We start from the raw sequence: 18,419 nt of genomic DNA on the forward strand, positions 1-18,419 counted from the left end.
AAAAAGGTCACATATCATATGATTCCATTTATATGAAATATCCAGAATAGGTAAATCCACAGAGACAGGGTGCAGATTAGTGGCTATTGTTAGCAGTCGGAGGAGAAGGGAATGGGGACTAACTGCTTAATAGGTATAGGGCCTCCTTTGGGGGTGATAAGAATGTTCTGGAACTAGATAGTAGTGATGGTTGCACACCACTGTAGATGTTCTGCCAATGAATGGTACACTTTAGAATGGTGAATTTTATGATATATGAATTTCACCTCTTTTAAGTTCCAAATAAGGCATCAGTGTAGCAGAGGTCCTCTAATCTGTCTGGTTGGCAAAGCACCTAGTAGTTTACAGTACACAAGAAGCTTTAAAAATGCTTTTAATTTGTATAAAGTGCAAAGAAAAAGAATATCGAGAAGCACATGAAAGAATATAAAATGGCTAGAGCCTAAGAAATAAGCTAATATACACGCATAGGGACACATCTACATATTTGAGCATACAGAGACATGTAAATACTCAGGAGAGAAATTTGCTTTTCATTATAACTTATTTTGTGTTTCTCCAAAACCTGAAGAATAGATAATAGCTGACAGTTACCCCCCTCTGAGTGTGACAAGAGGTCACACACAGGGAGGGCCTCTAGCTGCCATTTCTTATTGCTTCCCTGGTGAAACAACACAGGCGGCTAAGTCACTTTAGGAAACGCTCAACAGGGCTCCCATTGTTCCAACCTCAAAGATACAACGGGCCCCATTCATACAGACAGCTTACAGGCTGAGGGATGGTCCCTTAGTGTGCAGTCAACTTTTTATTGGGACACTGAATTTTCAAAAACACTGACTTGCACAAATAGTGTTAATTTTTTTTTTTAAATGGTACAGAAATAAAATTCAACAGGTACTAAACTGGGAGTCAGGACACCTGAGTCTTACCCTCAGCTCTCTGATGCGACTTTAAGCAAGTCGCTTGCTCTTTCTGGACCTCAGTTCCCTTGTTTGCAAAAACAGAAATGATTTCTAAGATCACTCAGAACTCTAAAATTCTATGAACACTTATGAAGTCTATTGAGCTTGCATCACTGTTCACTCCAATGAGTGGGGATAAGTTGTAAGCAGAAAAATATCATTACTTCACATCTTTTCATTCGCTATCAACACTTAAAAACAGCCTTAATAAAAATCAAGTCCACTTTGTTTTCTCTCTTAAACAGACAAATCATAACGAACAGAGTCCAGTGAGTCCCTCTGTCGCAACAAGTTCAGGATCACTCAAGCAGGTAACCCCACACAACGCACAATGATGAAGAGCATAAACACAAGCCGTAAGTATATTTTTATGTCGCTTTTTCTTAGGTTATTGATGAATTTCCAGAATCTCTTCATTTCTTTGCAATAACTGAAAACCCCCAGAAGAAAGACACCATTTACAGTAAGAATGTGATCAACGTTACAAGCTTCTGCACCATGTCATTTTTTTGTTTTTTCAACCTCAAAACTTGCCAGAGCAAGAATTTTGTCTCCAGAGCCTAAGAAAAAAGACACATAATAAACAAAAAGATTATTTCAAGTGCAGTTGCAATTCCTGTTAAAGTGGGAAAAAAATCTATCATATAGATATTAAAACAGAAAATATAATTAGCCTCCATTATCAGTGTATTAACCCCTGCACGTTCCCATTGCCATCCGAATTTCTTTTTTTTTTTTTTTTGAATTTTTAAAATTTTATTATAATTTACTTAACTTTTTTTTTTATTAATTTTTTGCACACAAAAACAATAAACATTTTCTAAAAATACATACAAACAAAAAGATGCGTATCAAACATATTAGGAAGGTTACACATGGGAAGTCGGGGAATAGAAATGGGGGGTGGGAGTTAAAATAAGGTAGAGAGGGACTTTATGTGGATCAGTGATAATAACTCAATCCTCTATTTGACAAAGAAGAGGGAGAAGGAAGAGGAAGAAAAAGAAAGTGGGATAAAGGATCAGAAAGGGAGGAAAATAGAAAAAATTAGAGTATGACTCCAGGGTAGACCTGTTTTGTTGTCACTGAGTTGGTTGGTTGGTTTGTCTGTTGTATTTTTCATGTTTCGCCAAGTTGGCCAGACTGGTCTCGAACTCCTAGCCCGAAGTGATCAACCCGCCTCGCCCCCCAGAGTGCCGGGACCACAGGCGTGAGCCACCACGTCCAGCCCCCACATTGCTTCTGGCCTCCATGGTAGACCTCCTAGACGGAGCGGCCGGGCAGAGGCGCTCCTCACTTCTTCCCAGACACGGGGCGGCCGGGCAGAGGCGCTCCTCACTTCCCAGACGGGGCGGCCAGGCAGAGACGCTCCTCACTTCTTCCCAGACGATAGGTGGCCGGGCAGAGGCACCCCTCACTTCCCAGACAATGGGTGGCCGGGCAGAGGCGCCCCTCACTTCCCAGACGATGGGTGGCCGGGCAGAGGTGCTCCTCACTTCCCAGACAGGGCGGCCGGGCAGAGGCGCTCCTCACTTCCCAGACGGGGCGGCCGGGCCGAGGCGCTCCTCACTTCCCAGATGGGGCGGCCGGGCAGAGGCGCTCCTCACTTCTTCCCGGACGGGGCGGCCGGGCAGAGGCGCTCCTCACTTCTTCCCGGACGGGGTGGCCGGGCAGAGGCGCTCCTCATTTCCCAGACGGGGCGGCCGGGCAGAGGCGCTCCTCACTTCTTCCCGGATGGGGCGGCCGGGCAGAGGCGCTCCTCACTTCTTCCCAGACGGGGCGGCCGGGCAGAGGCGCTCCTCACTTCTTCCCGGATGGGGCGGCCGGGCAGAGGCGCTCCTCACTTCTTCCCGGACGGGGCGGCCAGGCAGAGACGCTCCTCACTTCCCAGACGGGACGGCCGGGCAGAGGCGCTCCTCACTTCCCAGACGATGGGTGGCCGGGCAGAGGCTCTCCTCACTTCCCAGACGGGGCGGCCGGGCAGAGGCGCTCCTCACTTCCCCGACGGGGCGGCTGGGCAGAGGCGCTCCTCACTTCCCAGACGGGGCGGCCGGGCAGAGGCGCCCCTCACTTCCCAGACGGTGGGTGGCCGGGCAGAGGCGCTCCTCACTTCCCAGATGGTGGGTGGCCGGGCAGAGGCGCTCCTCACTTCCCAGACGGTGGGTGGCCGGGCAGAGGCGCTCCTCACTTCCCAGACGGTGGGTGGCCGGGCAGAGGCGCTCCTCACTTCCCAGACGGTGGGTGGCCGGGCAGAGGCGCTCCTCACTTCCCAGACGGTGGGTGGCCGGGCAGAGGCGCTCCTCACTTCCCAGACGGGGCGGCCGGGCAGAGGCGCTCCTCACTTCTTCCCGGATGGGGCGGCCGGGCAGAGATGCTCCTCACTTCTTCCCGGACGGGGCGGCCGGGCAGAGGCGCTCCTCACTTCTTCCCGGATGGGGCGGCCAGGCAGAGGCGCTCCTCACTTCTTCCCGGACGGGGCGGCCGGGCAGAGACGCTCCTCACTTCCCAGACGGGGCGGCCGGGCAGAGGCGCTCCTCACTTCTTCCCGGACGGGGTGGCCGGGCAGAGGTGCTCCTCACCTCCCAGACGATAGGTGGCCAGGCAGAGGCGCTCCTCATTTCACAGATGGGGCGGCCGGGCAGAGGCGCTCCTCACTTCCCAGACGGGGTGGCCGGGCAGAGGCGCTCCTCACTTCCCAGATGGTGGGTGGCCGGGCAGAGGCGCTCCTCACTTCCCTGACGGGGCGGCCGGGCAGAGGCGCTCCTCACTTCCCAGACGGTGGGTGGCCGGGCAGAGGCGCTCCTCACTTCCCAGACGGTGGGTGGCCGGGCAGAGGCGCTCCTCACTTCCCAGACGGGGCGGCCGAGCAGAGGCGCTCCTCACTTCCCAGACGATGGGTGGCCGGGCAGAGGTGCTCCTCACTTCCCAGACGATGGGTGGCCGGGCAGAGGCTCTCCTCACTTCCCAGACAGGGCGGCCGGGCAGAGGCTCTCCTCACTTCCCAGACGGGGCGGCCGGGCAGAGGCGCTCCTCACTTCCCAGACGGGGCGGCCGGGCAGAGGCGCTCCTCACTTCCCAGACGGTGGGTGGCCGGGCAGAGGCGCTCCTCACTTCCCAGACGGTGGGTGGCCGGGCAGAGGCGCTCCTCACTTCCCAGACGGTGGGTGGCCGGGCAGAGGCGCTCCTCACTTCCCAGACGGGGCGGCCGGGCAGAGGCGCTCCTCACTTCCCAGACGGGGCGGCCGGGCAGAGGCGCTCCTCACCTCCCAGACGATGGGTGGCCGGGCAGAGGCTCTCCTCACCTCCCAGACGGGGGGCCGGGCAGAGGCGCTCCTCACTTCCTCCCCGGCCCCCCCCCACCCCCGACGGGGCGGCCGGGCAGAGGCGCTCCTCACTTCCTCCCGGACGGGGCGGCCGGGCAGAGGCGCTCCTCACTTCCTCCCGGACGGGGCGGCCGGGCAGAGGCGCTCCTCACTTCCTCCCGGACGGGGCGGCCGGGCAGAGGCGCTCCTCACTTCCTCCCGGACGGGGCGGCCGGGCAGAGGCGCTCCTCACTTCCTCCCGGACGGGGCGGCCAGGCAGAGGCGCTCCTCAGCTCCCAGACGATAGGTGGCCAGGCAGAGGCGCTCCTCACTTCCCAGACGGGGCGGCCGGGCAGAGGCGCTCCTCACTTCCCAGACGATGGGTGGCCGGGCAGAGGCGCTCCTCACTTCCCAGGCGGGGCGGCCGGGCAGAGGCGCTCCTCACTTCCCAGACGATGGGTGGCCGGGCAGAGGTGCTCCTCACTTCCCAGACGGGGCGGCCGGGCAGAGGTACCCCTCACCTCTTCCCAGACGGGGCGGCTGGGCAGAGGCGCTCCTCACTTCTTCCCGGATGGGGCGGCTGGGCAGAGGCGCTCCTCACTTCTTCCTGGACGGGGCGCCCGGGCAGAGGCGCTCCTCACTTCCCAGACGGGGCAGCCGGGCAGAGGCGCTCCTCACTTCTTCCCAGACAGGGCGGCCGGGCAGAGGCGCTCCTCACTTCTTCCCAGACGGGGTGGCTGGGCAGAGGCGCTCCTCACTTCCCAGACGGGGCGGCCGGGCAGAGGCGCTCCTCTCTTCCCAGACGATGGGTGCCTGGGCAGAGGTGCTCCTCACTTCCCAGACGGGGCGGCCAGGCAGAGGGGCCCCTCACTTCTTCCCGGACGGGGCGGCCGGGCAGAGGGGCTCCTCACTTCTTCCTGGACGGGGCAGCCGGGCAGAGGCGCTCCTCACTTCCCAGACGGGGCGGCCGGGCAGAGGCGCTCCTCACTTCCCAGACGGGGCGGCCGGGCAGAGGCGCTCCTCACTTCTTCCCAGACGGGGCGGCCAGGCAGAGGCGCTCCTCACTTCCCAGACGGGGCGGCCGGGCAGAGGCGCTCCTCTCTTCCCAGACGATGGGTGCCTGGGCAGAGGTGCTCCTCACTTCCCAGACGGGGCGGCCAGGCAGAGGGGCCCCTCACTTCTTCCCGGACGGGGCGGCCGGGCAGAGGGGCTCCTCACTTCTTCCTGGACGGGGCGGCCGGGCAGAGGCGCTCCTCACTTCCCAGACGGGGCGGCCGGGCAGAGGCGCTCCTCACTTCCCAGACGGGGTGGCCGGGCAGAGGCGCTCCTCACTTCTTCCCAGACGGGGCGGCCAGGCAGAGGCGCTCCTCACTTCCCAGACGATGGGTGGCCAGACAGAAGCGCTCCTCACCTCCCAGACGATGGGTGGCCGGGCAGAGGCGCTCTTCACCTCCCAGACGATGGGTGGCCGGGCAGAGACGCTCCCCACCTCCCAGACGGGGCGGTGGCCGGGCAGTGGCTCGGGAGGCTGAGGCGGGCAGAGCACTCGGCGTCAGGAGCCTGGTGAGCAGCGTGGCCAACATGGCGACCGTGCGCCTGCAGCCAAACGAGAAAAAGCAGGCAGCGGTGGCGCGCGGCGGCAGTGCGGGCAGCAGCGAGCTGAGTAGATTGCAGCCTGGGCCACAGAGGGAAAGAAAGAAAGAAAAGAAAGAAAAGAAAGAAAGAAAGAAAGAAAGAAAGAAAGAGGGAGGGAGGGAGGGAGGGAGGGAGGGAGGGAAGGAAGGAAGTGCCATTCGAATTTCCTTCCCTCTGCACAAACAATCCAGCTACAAAGGGGGACTTATTAGTTATAAATCCTTATTCTAGGCCGGGCGCCGTGGCTCATGCCTGTAATCCCAGCACTTTGGGAGGCTGAGGCGGGCAGATCACAAGGTCAGGAGATCGAGACCACCCTGGCTAACACGGTGAAACCCCATCTCTACTAAAAATACAAAAAATTAGCCGGGCGCAGTGGCGGGTGCCTGTAGTCCCAGCTACTTGCGGGGCTGAGGCAGGAGAATGGCATGAACCTGGGAGGCAGAGCTTGCAGTGAGCCGAGATCGCGCCACTGCGCTCTGGCCTGGGCGAAACAGCAAGACTCCATCTCAAAAAAAAAAAAAAATCCTTATTCTAGCTATGAAACATAATACGTAAAATTTAATTTATTTTTTATTTTTTGAGATGGAGTTTCGCTCATCGCCCAGGCTGGAGGGCAGTGGTGCGATCTCTGCTCACTGCAACCTCCACCTCCTGGGTTCAAGCAATTATCCTTGCCTCAGCCTCCCTAATAGCTGGGATTACAGGCATGCGCCACCATGCCCAGCCAATTTTTGTGTTTTTGGTAGAGACGGGGATTCACCCTGTTGGCCGGGCTGGTCTCGAACTCCTGACCTCAGGTGATCCTTCCACCTAGCCTCTCAAAGTGCTGGGATTACAGGCTTGAGCCACTGCACCTGGCCATAAAATTTATTTTAAAAAATTTCTGTGAAAAAAAAAAAAAAGAAAGAAGAAACATTTTTTTCAGGGAGACAGGTCTTGCTCTGTCACCCGGGCTGGAGTACAATGGCATGATCTTGGCTCACTGCATCCTCAAATGTCTGGGCTCAAGTGATCCTGCCTCAGCTTCTCAAGTAGCTAGAACTATAAGTGCATGCCACCACACCTAGCTAATTTTTTTTCTTTTTAATTTTGTTTATTTATTCATTTATTTATTTATTTGAGACGAGTCTCACTCTGTCACCCAGGCTAGAGCGCAGTGGCGCCATCTCGGCTCACAGCAAGCTCCGCCTCCTGGGTTCACACCATTCTCCTGCCTCAGCCTCCCGAGTAGCTGGGACTACAGGTGCCTGCCACCATGCCCAGTTAATTTTTTGTATTTTTAGTAGTGACAGGGTTTCACCATGTTAGCCAGGATGGTCTCGATCTCCTGACCTCGTGGTCCACCCACCTCGGCCTCCCAAAGTGCTGGGATTACAGGTGTGAGCCACCGCGCCCAGCCCTGGCCTCCCTCTTTTTAATTTTGAAGACAAAAGGTCTCACCATGTTGCCCAGGCTGGTCTAGAACTCCTGGCCTCAAGCATATAATTTTAGTTTTCTGTTACAGTTACATCTACCTGACAAGTATTTTAAAAACATTAGGCTGCATTAGTTTATTTTTAATATTGGGGAATAAAACCAATACAATGGGTTTATAAAGAAAACAATTCTGGTTTCACTCTTAAACTCAAGAAAAGGTTATTATGTTATTTCAACCACACTCTCCATCAGTTTGTATGTAATATATGACAGTAGTATATGGCCAGCTTTCAGAAATATGAGGGCACTCACCAAGGTCTGTAGAGACTTTCTCAAACTGGCTGAGTATAGCACCTGCATTTGCTGACAAGAAGGCCTCATCATCTGCAGTCAGCTAAACAAAATGAAACAAAGTCCAGTTGAGTGGGTAAATGTTACAGGTGGTTCTAGAAACCAGGTAAGAATGTCTTAGGAGGCTGGGCACAGTGGCTCATGCCTGTAATCCCTGCACTTTGGGAGGCAGAGGCGGGTGGATCACCTGAGGTCAGGAGTTTGAGACCAGCCTGACCAACATGATGAAACCCTGTTTCTATTAAAAATACAAAAAATCAGCTGGGCATGGTGGCGCACGCCTGTAATCCCAGCTACTCAGGAGGCTGAGGCAGTAGAATCGCTTGAACCTGGGAGGCAGAGATTGCAGTGAGCTGAGATCAACCCACTGCACTCCAGCCTGGGCAACAAGGGCAAAACTCCGTCTCAGAAAAAAAAAAAAAGGTGGAGGGGAGGGCCGTTTGCGGTGGCTCACACCTGTAATCCCAGCTCTTCGGGAGGCCGATGTAATCCCAACACTTTGGGAGGTCGTGGCTGGCAGATCGCCTGAGGTCAGGAGTTCAAGACCAGCCTGGCCAACATGGTGAAACCCCATCTATACTAAAAATACAAAAATTAGCCAGGCATAGTGGTGGGCACCTGTAATCCCAGCTACTCAGGAGGCTGAGGCAGGAGAATTGCTTGAACCCAGGAGGGGGAGGTTGTAGTGAGCTGAGATCGCACCATTGCACTCCAGCCTGGGCAACAAGAGCAAAACTCCGTCTCAGAAAAAAAAAAAGAATGTCTTAGTACCACAAACTAGACCACAGATCAAGATGTTCTGTACCAAATAATTCATACTTTTTCTTTATAACTAATATATTAAATACTGGTACCTTCTCTCCAAGTTTCCTGAGAGCTGTTAGTATCTCCACTTTCTGTTGAGTGTACAGGTCTCTTTCCAGCTTTCCTACCATCAGATCTCTATCCATCTAAAAATGTATGAATGCAAGACATATGTTACTTAAGTGAAAAACATTCTGTATATAAAATATAGCTTTTCAGGCCAGGCACAGTGGCTCACGCCTGTAATCCCAACACTTTGGGAGGCTGAGGCAGGCGGATCACGAGGTCAGGAGACCCAGACCATCCTGGCTAACACGGTAAAACCCTATCTCTACTAAAAATACAAAAAAATTAGCCAGGCATGGTGGCGGGTGCCTGTAGTCCCAGCTACTCAGGAGGCTGAGGCTGAAGAATGGTGTGAACCCGGGAGGCGGAGCTTGCAGTGAGCTGAGATAGTGCCACTGCACTCCAGCCTGGGTGACAGAGCAAGACTCCACCTCAAAAAAAAAAAAAAAAAAAAAAAAAAAAAAAATATATATATATATATATATGTGTGTGTGTGTATATATATGTGTATATATATATACGTATACGTATATAGATACACACACACACATATATATATATACATACACATAATAGCTTTTCAGACATACTTCTTAAAATTCCTCTAGCTGAGGCCAGGCACGGTGGCTCACGCTTGTAATCCCAGCACTTTGGGAGGCCGAGGCAGGCGGATCATGAGGTCAGGAGATCGAGACTACGGTGAAACCCTGTCTCTACTAAAAATACAAAAAATTAGCCGGGCGTGGTGGCAGGCGCCTGTAGTCCCAGCTACTCAGAGAGGCTGAGGCAGGAGAATGGCATGAACCCGGGAGGCGGAGCTTGCAGTGAGCCGAGATCGCGCCACTGCAGTCCAGCGTGGGTGAAAGAGCAAGACTCTGTCTCAAAAAAAAAAAAAAAAAAAAAATCCTCTAGCTGATTAATATTATAAAGAACTACAGAAATAATCCAAGGCAAATATGATAGAAATGTTAAATGCAGTTCTAGTAAATCATCTAGTAAAATATCACCCTTCCATCAGAAACACTAATAGCATGTACTACACATTGGGAATATTCAAAGTACTTTTATGCATATTACTTCATTTAATCCTCATAACAACCATAAGAGGTAGGGACTATCTTTGTCACCTGTTTACAGACAGAGAAACCTAGGCACAAAGGGGATGAATAAAATAACTTGTCCAGGCTGGGTGCAGTGGCTCATGCCTGTAATCCCACCACTTTGGAAGGCTGAGGTAGGTGGATCGCTTGAGCTCAGGAGTTCAAGATCATCCTGGCCAACATGGTGAAACCCTGTCTCTGTGAAAAATACAAAAATTAGTGGGGTGTGGTGGTGTGTGCCTGTGGGCCCAGCTACTTGAGGGGCTGAGATGGGAGACGCTTGAGCCCAGGAGACAGAGGCTACAGTGAGCCGAGATTGCACTACTACACTGTGCCTCGGTGACAAAGTAAGACCCTGCCTCAAAAAAAAAAAAACAAAAACAACAACAACAACAACAAAACAAACAAAAGGCTAGGCACAGTGGCTCACATCTATAATCCCAACACTTTGGGAGGCAGAGGCGGGCAGATCACTTGAAGTTAGCAGCTCAAGACCAGCCTGGACAACATGGTAAAACCCCATTTCTACTAAAAATACAAAAATTAGCCAGGCGTGGTGGCATGTGCCTATAGTCCCAGCTACTCGGAAGGCTGAGGCAAGAGAATCACTTGAACCCAGAGGCAGAGGTTGTACTGAACCGAGATTGCGCCACTGCCCTCCAGCCTCGGCAACAGAACAAGACCCCATCTCAAAAAAAAAAAAAAAAAAAAACATAAAAAACTTGTCACATACCTCAGTAGTGAAGCAGGGATTCAAATCCAGCCAGTCTGACCAAAGTCCATGCTCTGAATCACTATGCTACTGAATTGCCCATAGTTACAAATAATTTGCTAACTCTTAATTACATCCAAGCCTATAAACAGACTTCTGGAAGTATCAGGTTTACAAAAATATTTGAAATTCTCAGATGAGATAGGCTACACATGCATACAAGCAATGCTGCTAATTAATTCTCAATGTGATTTTAAGTTAGAGCTCCAGAAGTAAATGGTAAAACATTAAAGGTGGAGTCCAGGTAGAAGTGGTCAGTGGCAATTTAAACTGCCGTATACTGTTTAAAGCTCTGCATTCATTATCAACTATAATTGCTCAAAGTACTAATTTTGTCAGAAAATTGTTAGTTGTGGCCCTAAAATCACCTGGCAAATTTTTAAGCCATAAGATATCATAACGAATTGGCCTAGGAAATGAAAAACACACAGCAACCAAATCAATTTAAAGAAATTTTACCTCTGCTAACCTTGTCCGAAGCTGACCTGGTTGTTTCTTTGCAAACAATCTGATGACCTCTGGGGTTTTAAAGGCCTGGCTGATAGCTGCCTGAATAGCCTAGAAACACAAGGCAAAAACTAACCAAAACAGTCCAACAAATCAGATATTACAATAACTGATTGATGGATCCTTAATCTTTACCAAGGTTTACTGGTTCCTGTCATGGAAGCAATTACACAACTAAACGAAGATCTGGAAGGATATGTTGTTATGTTGTTTATGCATAAACAGACAGTCATCTAGAAGTTGCACCTTGGGAGGCCAAGGCAGGATTGCTTGAGCCCATGAGTTTGAGACCAGCGTCAGAAATGTAGCAAGACCCCATCTCTAAAAAAAAAACTAAAGGCCAGGCACGGTGGCTCACACTTGTAATCCCAGCACTTTGGGAGGCCGAGGCAGACAGATCACCTGAGGTTGGGAGTTCAAGACCAGCCTGACCAACACGGAGAAACCATGTCTCTACTAAAAATACAAAATTAGCTAGGTATGGTGGCGCATGCCTGTAATCCCAGCTACTCAGGAGGCTGAGGCAAGAGAATCACTTGAACCAGGGAGGTGGAGGTTGCGATAAGCCGAGATTGCACCATTGCACTCCAGCCTGGGCAACAAGAGTGAGACTCCTTCTCAAAAAAAAAAAAAAATTAAAAAATAGCCAGGTGTGGTTGCGCATGCCTGTGGTCCCACCTACTTGGGGACTGAGGGTTGAAGAGCACCCCTGCACTCCAGCCTGAGTGACCCTGTCTCAAAAAAAAAAAAAAAAAGAAGTTATACCCCAAACATGGTATATTTTCTAACAGAAATATACTTAAATTATTACTATTATTATTTTTTATTTAGAGATAGGGAACTCACTATGTTGCCCAGGCTGGTCTTGAACTCCTGGGCTCAAAGCAATCCTCCTGCATCATGCCTCAGCCTCTGGAGTAGCTGGGATTACAAGCAGGCACCACCACACCCGGCTTGAAATATACTTATAAAAAAGCCGGATATGGTAGTTCATGCCTATAATATTTGAGAAGCTGAGGCAGGAGGATCACTTGAGCCCTGAAGGACAAGGCCGTAGTGAGCCATGATCGTGTCACTGCACTCCAGCCTGAGTGACAGAGACAGACCCTGTCTCAAAAAAAAAAAAAAGAACTGGCAGAACTGGCAGGGCATGGTGGCTCATATGCCTGTAATTCCAGCACTTTGGGAGGCCGAGGTAGGTAGATCACTTGAGGTTAGGAGTTCAAAGACCAGCCTGGCCAACATGGTGAAACCCCATCTCTACTAAAAATACAAAAATTAGCTGGGCATGGAGGCGGGCACCTGTAATCCCAGCTACTCTGGAGGCTGAGTAAGGAGAATCGCTTGAACCTGGGAGGTGGAGGTTGCAGTAAGCCGAGACTGCCCCACTGCACTCCAGCCTGGGCGACAGAGTAAGACTGCATCTCAAACAAAAACAAGAACAAACAAAAAAACAAAGTCTGTCCTCTGTCACCTATATGTTATACTTACCAGCTGCATTCCACTTAGTTCATCTACCAAAGTCATATTTCCAGACATAATTTTCTTCAGTGAATCATTAAATTCACTTAGTTGCTCCAGAGTTTCCTTTTTGGTTTCTTCATATTCATCTGTATCAAGTTCCTCTCTGAAGTAGGTGAACATCATGATACGGAAAAATATAGAGTTCCAAGTGAAAAATGCAATCTTAGTACTTGTACATTAGAGAAAGGCTGAAGGGAAATATCAAAATGCTGACGGTGAATGTGTTCACATAGTAGTAGTAAGGGCATTTTCCTTCAATATGGTTACTTTGGTAAACATTTTTCTTTTACCAAAATGAGGCATACTTAAGAAACCACATAATAAGGCAGGGTGCCGTAGCTCACACCTGTAATCCCAGCACTTTGGAAGGCTGAGGTGGGCAGATTACCTGAGGTCAGGAGTTCGAGGCCAGCCTAGCCAACACGGTAAAACCCTGTCTCTACTAAAAATACAGAATTAGCCGGCCATGGTGGTGCATGCCTGTAATCCCAGCTACTCGGGAGGCTGAGGCAGGAGAATCGCTTGAACTTGGGAAGCGGAAGTTGCAGTGGGCTGAGATCTTGCCACTGCACTCCAGCCAGGGCAATACAAGACTGTGTCTCAAAAAAAAAAGCTGCAATGAACTGTTGTGGTCTTTTGTGCAGGTAAGGCTGAAACTACACGCCAGAAGTTCAAGTAGTACCTTCTTAGCCTGAAAGCAGGTAGGACTGATTTAAATACTAAAGACAAAGTAGGTGTTATTTCTACTTCAAGGAAGTTAAGTATTTTGCTCAAGTTCACATGCACTTAGTAGTTAACTGAATGACTTTCATTTCCCAGCCTTTATGACTCCAAAGCCTGCAATAAGTTTACTTCTCTAATAGACAAAGCACTGCAAAGAACACTACAGGGGAATGCAGAATCACACATGGGCCTGCATCCGTGGAGCCAGCTGCAGAAAAAAAGCCAGTTTCCAGCATAACAACATACAATTAAACTCTTACCTGCATTCCTCCAGATCTTGTAATTGTTGCATGAGTCTATCCAACTGTTCTTCTAAATTCTGCTTTAATTTGCTTGTCTCTGTCTTTCCTCTGGAAGCCATTTTAATCTCTATGTGAAACAATAAACCCACATACCATATGAAATTAACATACCAGTGCAATTTTTTTGAGTTTTATTTTTTGTAGAGACAGTCTCACTATGTTGTCCAGGCTGGTCTCGAACTCCTGGCCTGAAGTGACCCTCCCATCTTGGACTCCCAAAGAGGTGGGATTATAGGCATAAGCCACCACACCCAGTCCTTAGTGCAATTAAAAATAGGCAGCTGCGGCCGGGCGCCAGTGGCTCAGGCCTGTAATCCCAGCACTTTGGGAGGCCTAGGCGGGCGGATCATGAGGTCAAATCGAGACCATCCTGGCTAACATGGTGAAACCGTCTCTACTAAAAATACAAAAAAGGCCAGATGCAGTGGCTCACGCCTGTAACCCTGGCACTTTTGGAAGCCGAGGTAGGTGGATCACCTGAGGTCAGGAGTTCAAGACCAGCCTGAGCAACATGGGGGAAACCCCATCTCTAAAGAAAAAAAAAAGGCCAGGCGCGGTGGCTCACGCCTGTGATCCCAGCACTTTGGGAGACTGAGGTGGGCGGATCATGAGGTCAGGAGATCAAGACCATCCTGGCTAACACAGTGAAACCCCGTCTCTACTAAAAATATAAAAAATCAGCCGGGCATGGTGGTGGGCGCCTGTAGTCCCAGCTACTTGGGAGGCTGAGGCAGGAGAATGGCGTAAACCTGGGAGGCAGAGCTTGCAGTGAGCTGAGATCACGCCACTGCACTCCTGCCTGGGCGACAGAGCAAGACTCAGGCTCAAAAAAAAAAAAATTACTGGGCGTGGTCGCATGTGCCTGTAGTCCCAGCTACTCGGGAGGCCGAGGCAGGAGAATCGCTTGAACTTGGGAGGCAGAGGTTGCAGTGTGCTGAGATCACGCCACTGCACTCCAGCCTGGGCAACAGAGTGAGACTACATCTCAGGAAAAAAAAAAAAAGGCAGCTGGGTGCACTGGCTCATGCATGTCTGTAATCTCAACACTTTGGGAGCCTGAGGTGGGAGGATTGCTTGAGCCCAGGAGTTCGAGACCAGCCTGGCCAATATAGTGAGACTTCATCTCTACAAAGAATAGACAATCTTAGCTAGGCATGGTGGGGGATGCGTCTAGTCCCAGCTACTCAGGAGGCTTAGGTTGGAGGACTGCTTGAGCCCAGGAATTTGAGGTTGCAGTGAGCCATGATCTTGCTACTCCACTCTGGCCTGGTTGACAGAGCGAGACCCTGACTAAAAAAAAAAAAAAAAAAATAGGCTACACTCTTTCTTAGCTACAGGTATATGAAAGATAGTTAAACAAAGAAAATCTTAATTTAGATATAAAAGTTTAAACTCATATAGTAATAACACCCCACAAAAATACCTGAAAGTCCTCTTTGACTTGACATATTAATTAGAAGTCTTCATTATTGGTCTATCTTACTCTAAACAAATTTGGTAAATGGAAATATATATATATGTAGATCAAATGTGACTTTGCCTCCTGAGTAGCTAGGATTACAGGTGTGCCACCACACCTGCCTTTTTTTGTTGTTGTTGTTATTTTTAGTAGAGACAGGGTTACGCCATGTTGGCCTTCGCCTCCTCAAACGCTGGGATTACAGGCATGAGCCACTGTGTCCAGCCCTCAGGCAACAATTCTTGCTATTTACATTATTATGGCTTTATCACTGGTATATTTCGATAACTGATAATGACTTGCCTTTATTGTTTTCTCCTCCCCAAAATTCTTGGCTATTCTTGTGCACTTTCTCTTCTAGATGAATTTAGGAATCAGTCTGTCAAGTTTCATTAAATATCCTATTGACTGGGGCCAGGCATGGTGTCTCACACCTGTAATCCCAGCAGTTTAAGAGGCTGAGGCAGGCAGATCACTTGAGACCAGGAGTTACAGACCAGCCTGGCCAACACGGTGAAACCCCATCTCTACAATAAATTAAAAAATTAGCTGGGCATGGTGGTGTGTGCTTGTAGTCCCAGCTACTCAGCAGGCTGAGGTGGGAGAATCATCCAAGCCTTGGAGGCAGAGGCTGCAGTGAGCTGAGATTGTGATACTGCACTCCAGCCTGGGAGACAGAGTGAGACTCCTACTCAAAAAAAAAAAAAAACCCCAAAAAAACCTACAAAACTTTCCAGGTAACTTATTAAAGCATGTTTTTTGTTTGTTTGTTTGTTTGTTTTGAGACGGAACCTTGCTCTGTCGCCCAAGCTGGAGTGCAGTGGCGCAATCTCAGCTCACTACAAGCTCTGCCTCCCGGGTTCACACCATTCTCCTGCCTCAGCTTCCTGAGTAGCTGGGACTACAGGCGCCTGCCACCACGCCCAGCTAATTTTTTCTGTATTTTTAGTAGAGACGGGGTTTCATCATGTTAACCAGGATGGTCTCGATCTCCTGACCACGTGATCCGCCCACCTCGGCCTCCCACAGTGCTGGGATTACAGGCATGAGCCGCCGTGCCCGGCCTAGTTTTTGTATATTTTTTTAGTAGAGACTGGGTTTCACCGTGTTAGCCAGGATGGTCTCGATCTCCTGACCTCGTGATCCGCCCGCCTTGGCCTCCCAAAGTGCTGGGATTACAGGCATGAGCCACCGCACGCAGCATTAAAGCATGTTTTGTTTTCCTACGCATAATGAAATCATTACCAGATGATTTGACATGTTTACTTCATTGGAGAGGATTCTTACAGTATATTCAAAATAAAATATAATGACAAAAAATTACTAATCTATTAAAATTGGCATAAGTCATCTATGATCATTAATGATATGCAAACATAAACAAGTATTATACCCAGAAGTGTAATTTATTATAGCTACATTTTATGTATAATAGTTTAGTGGATTTTTCCTGGAAATTGTCCATTTTAATTTTTCTCTTAAGTCTGTGGAATTTTCCAGTAAAAGTCGAGGCAAACCCAAGATGTAACTGACAATGTCTTTTCAGAGTTAGTTTCCTACAGTCTAACCACACTGGATGACTTGCTGTTCCAAAAATGTCATGCACTCTTTTGAGCCTGCATATTTTCTTCTACCTACGAAGCCCAGTTCATTCATTCTTCAAAGTCTAGTTCAAGTGTCACCTTCTCTACAAGGTCTTCCTTGATTTCCTCCCAATCACTAGGCTGTGAATTATCTGAGTAGGGATTTTACCTTTTCTTTCTTTTTCTTTCTTTCTCTCTCTTTCTCTCTTTTTTTTGATGGCATCTCACTGTCACCCAGGTGGAGTGCAGTGGCATGATCTCAGCTGACTGCAACCTCTGCCTCCTGGGTTCAAGTGACTCTTCTGCCTCGGTCTCCCGATTAGCTGGGAATGTAGGTGCCCGCCACCACACTCAGCTGATTTTTGTACTTTTAGTAGAGATGAGGTTTCACCATGTTGGCCAGGCTGGTCTCAAACTCCTGACCTCAGGTGATCCACCCGCCTCAGCCTCCCAAAATGCTGGGATTACAGGTGTGAGCTATTGTGCCCAGCCTTTACCTTTTTTTTTTTTTTTTTTTTTTTTTGAGACGGAGTCTCACTCTGTCGCCAGGCTGGAGTACAGTGGCACAATCTCAGCTCACTGCAACCTCCGCTTCCCGGGTTGAAGAGATTCTCCTGCCTCAGCCTCCCAAGTAGCTGGGATTACAGGCACGCACTACCACGCCCAGCTAATTTTTGTATTTTTAGGAGAGACAGGTTTCACCATGTTGGCTAGGATGGTCTCGATCTCTTGCCCTCCTGATCTGCCCGCCTCGGCCTCCCAAAGTGCTGGGATTACAGGTGTGAGCCACTGCGCCCGGCTACCTTTTCTTTATACATCAGCATCCAGCACAATCTTGGGCAGACAAAAAGTGCTGAATAAATTACTGGTAGATGAATAATGAGAACTGATTGCTTCTTCTTTAGCATTCAAATCTTTTTTTTTTATTTTTTTTGAGACGGAGTCTCGCTCTGTCGCTCAGGCTGGAGTGCAGTGGTGTGATCTCAGCTCACTGCAACCTCAGCCTCCTGGGTTCAAGCAATTCTTCTGCCTCAGCCTCTCCAGTAGCTGGGACTACAGGCATGCGTCATCATACCTGGCTAATTTTTGTATTTTTAGTAGAGATGGGGTTTCACCATGTTGTCCAGGAGAGTCTCGAACTCCTGACCTCTGGTGATCCACTTGCCTCAGTCTCCCAAAGTGATGGGATTACAGGCATGAGTCACCGCGCCCAGCTCAAATCTTACTCTGTATTTAGCACTTATTTCTGCCTTTAATTATATATGATTTTATTATAATACATTATCTCCTTCTCTGACTAAACTCTGGAGAACAGAATATGAGTCTGATTCCTCTCTCAGCTTTCTCAGTACCTAATACAGAATAGAACGTCGATAATTTGGTCACGTATATAAAGGCTCAACATATTTTAAGGAGCTAAAGCTATTCTGAATACATTTCAGTAAAAATGGGTGCACTTTAAAAGCCTTAACCTGGTACTACATTAGTTGAGATTTATCCCCGAAAGATTTAACTCGTTGGCACCATCTAGTAGTCACTAAATGTGGTGCACTTTTACGAAACTACAGAAACCGCTCTCAGACACTGTAATCTGGAGCGGAGGGTACTCATTCATGCTCACCTGTCTCTTAGTACTCTGATCTCTGCACAGTGCCGACCGGTCTCAAATTGCACAAACCTCCAGTTCTTGACGTTCCGAGTGTCATAAACTTGAGGAAAACGAAATTATTCATCAGGACTACAAAAGGCTCAAAGTTCAAACCACCTCGTGGTGGAGATGGCTGGAAAAAAGGAAACCATTAACAAGTAATTTTATTTGCTATATATAAACTTGCCCTAAGGCAGTCCAGATAATTTCCACTTGAGCAGCCTGAGACATCACGGGCGGGGGAACTTTCTCCCTCGACTGC

General features: G+C 49.5%; 1 protein-coding gene across 2 annotated transcripts; it reads right to left on the reverse strand.

Annotated features, from left to right (window-relative positions):
* Positions 1-356: 356 nt before the first annotated feature.
* LZIC (leucine zipper and CTNNBIP1 domain containing) lies at positions 357-18,289 on the reverse strand. 2 transcript variants are annotated; one of them, XM_003274336.4, is made up of 7 exons: positions 18,131-18,289; positions 13,426-13,534; positions 12,410-12,545; positions 10,871-10,969; positions 8,524-8,619; positions 7,631-7,712; positions 357-1,522 (listed from the first exon to the last, which is right to left on the reverse strand). In XM_003274336.4, the coding sequence occupies exons 2-7, from the start codon at positions 13,524-13,526 to the stop codon at positions 1,464-1,466; spliced, it is 573 nt and encodes a 190-aa protein (XP_003274384.1). In that variant the 5' UTR covers positions 13,527-13,534; positions 18,131-18,289; the 3' UTR covers positions 357-1,463. The 2 variants fall into 2 exon arrangements, with proteins under 2 accessions (XP_003274384.1, XP_030661381.1); XM_030805521.1 differs by lacking the exon at positions 10,871-10,969 and having other exon boundaries at positions 18,131-18,214.
* Between the last annotated feature and the right edge of the window lie 130 nt (positions 18,290-18,419).

The sequence above is a fragment of the Nomascus leucogenys genome, chromosome 24 (assembly GCF_006542625.1).
Source record: "Nomascus leucogenys isolate Asia chromosome 24, Asia_NLE_v1, whole genome shotgun sequence".
Taxonomy (NCBI): domain Eukaryota; kingdom Metazoa; phylum Chordata; class Mammalia; order Primates; family Hylobatidae; genus Nomascus; species Nomascus leucogenys.

Coding starts and splice junctions, on each gene's coding strand:
- LZIC (XM_003274336.4), bottom strand. CDS start 13,526: ATGGCTTCCAGAGGAAAGACAGAGACAAGCAAATTAAAGCAGAATTTA. Junction 12,546..13,425: donor CAAGATCTGGAGGAATGCAG/GTAAGAGTTTAA, acceptor CACCTACTTCAG/AGAGGAACTTGATACAGATG. Junction 8,620..10,870: donor TTCGGACAAGGTTAGCAGAG/GTAAAATTTCTT, acceptor ATACATTTTTAG/ATGGATAGAGATCTGATGGT.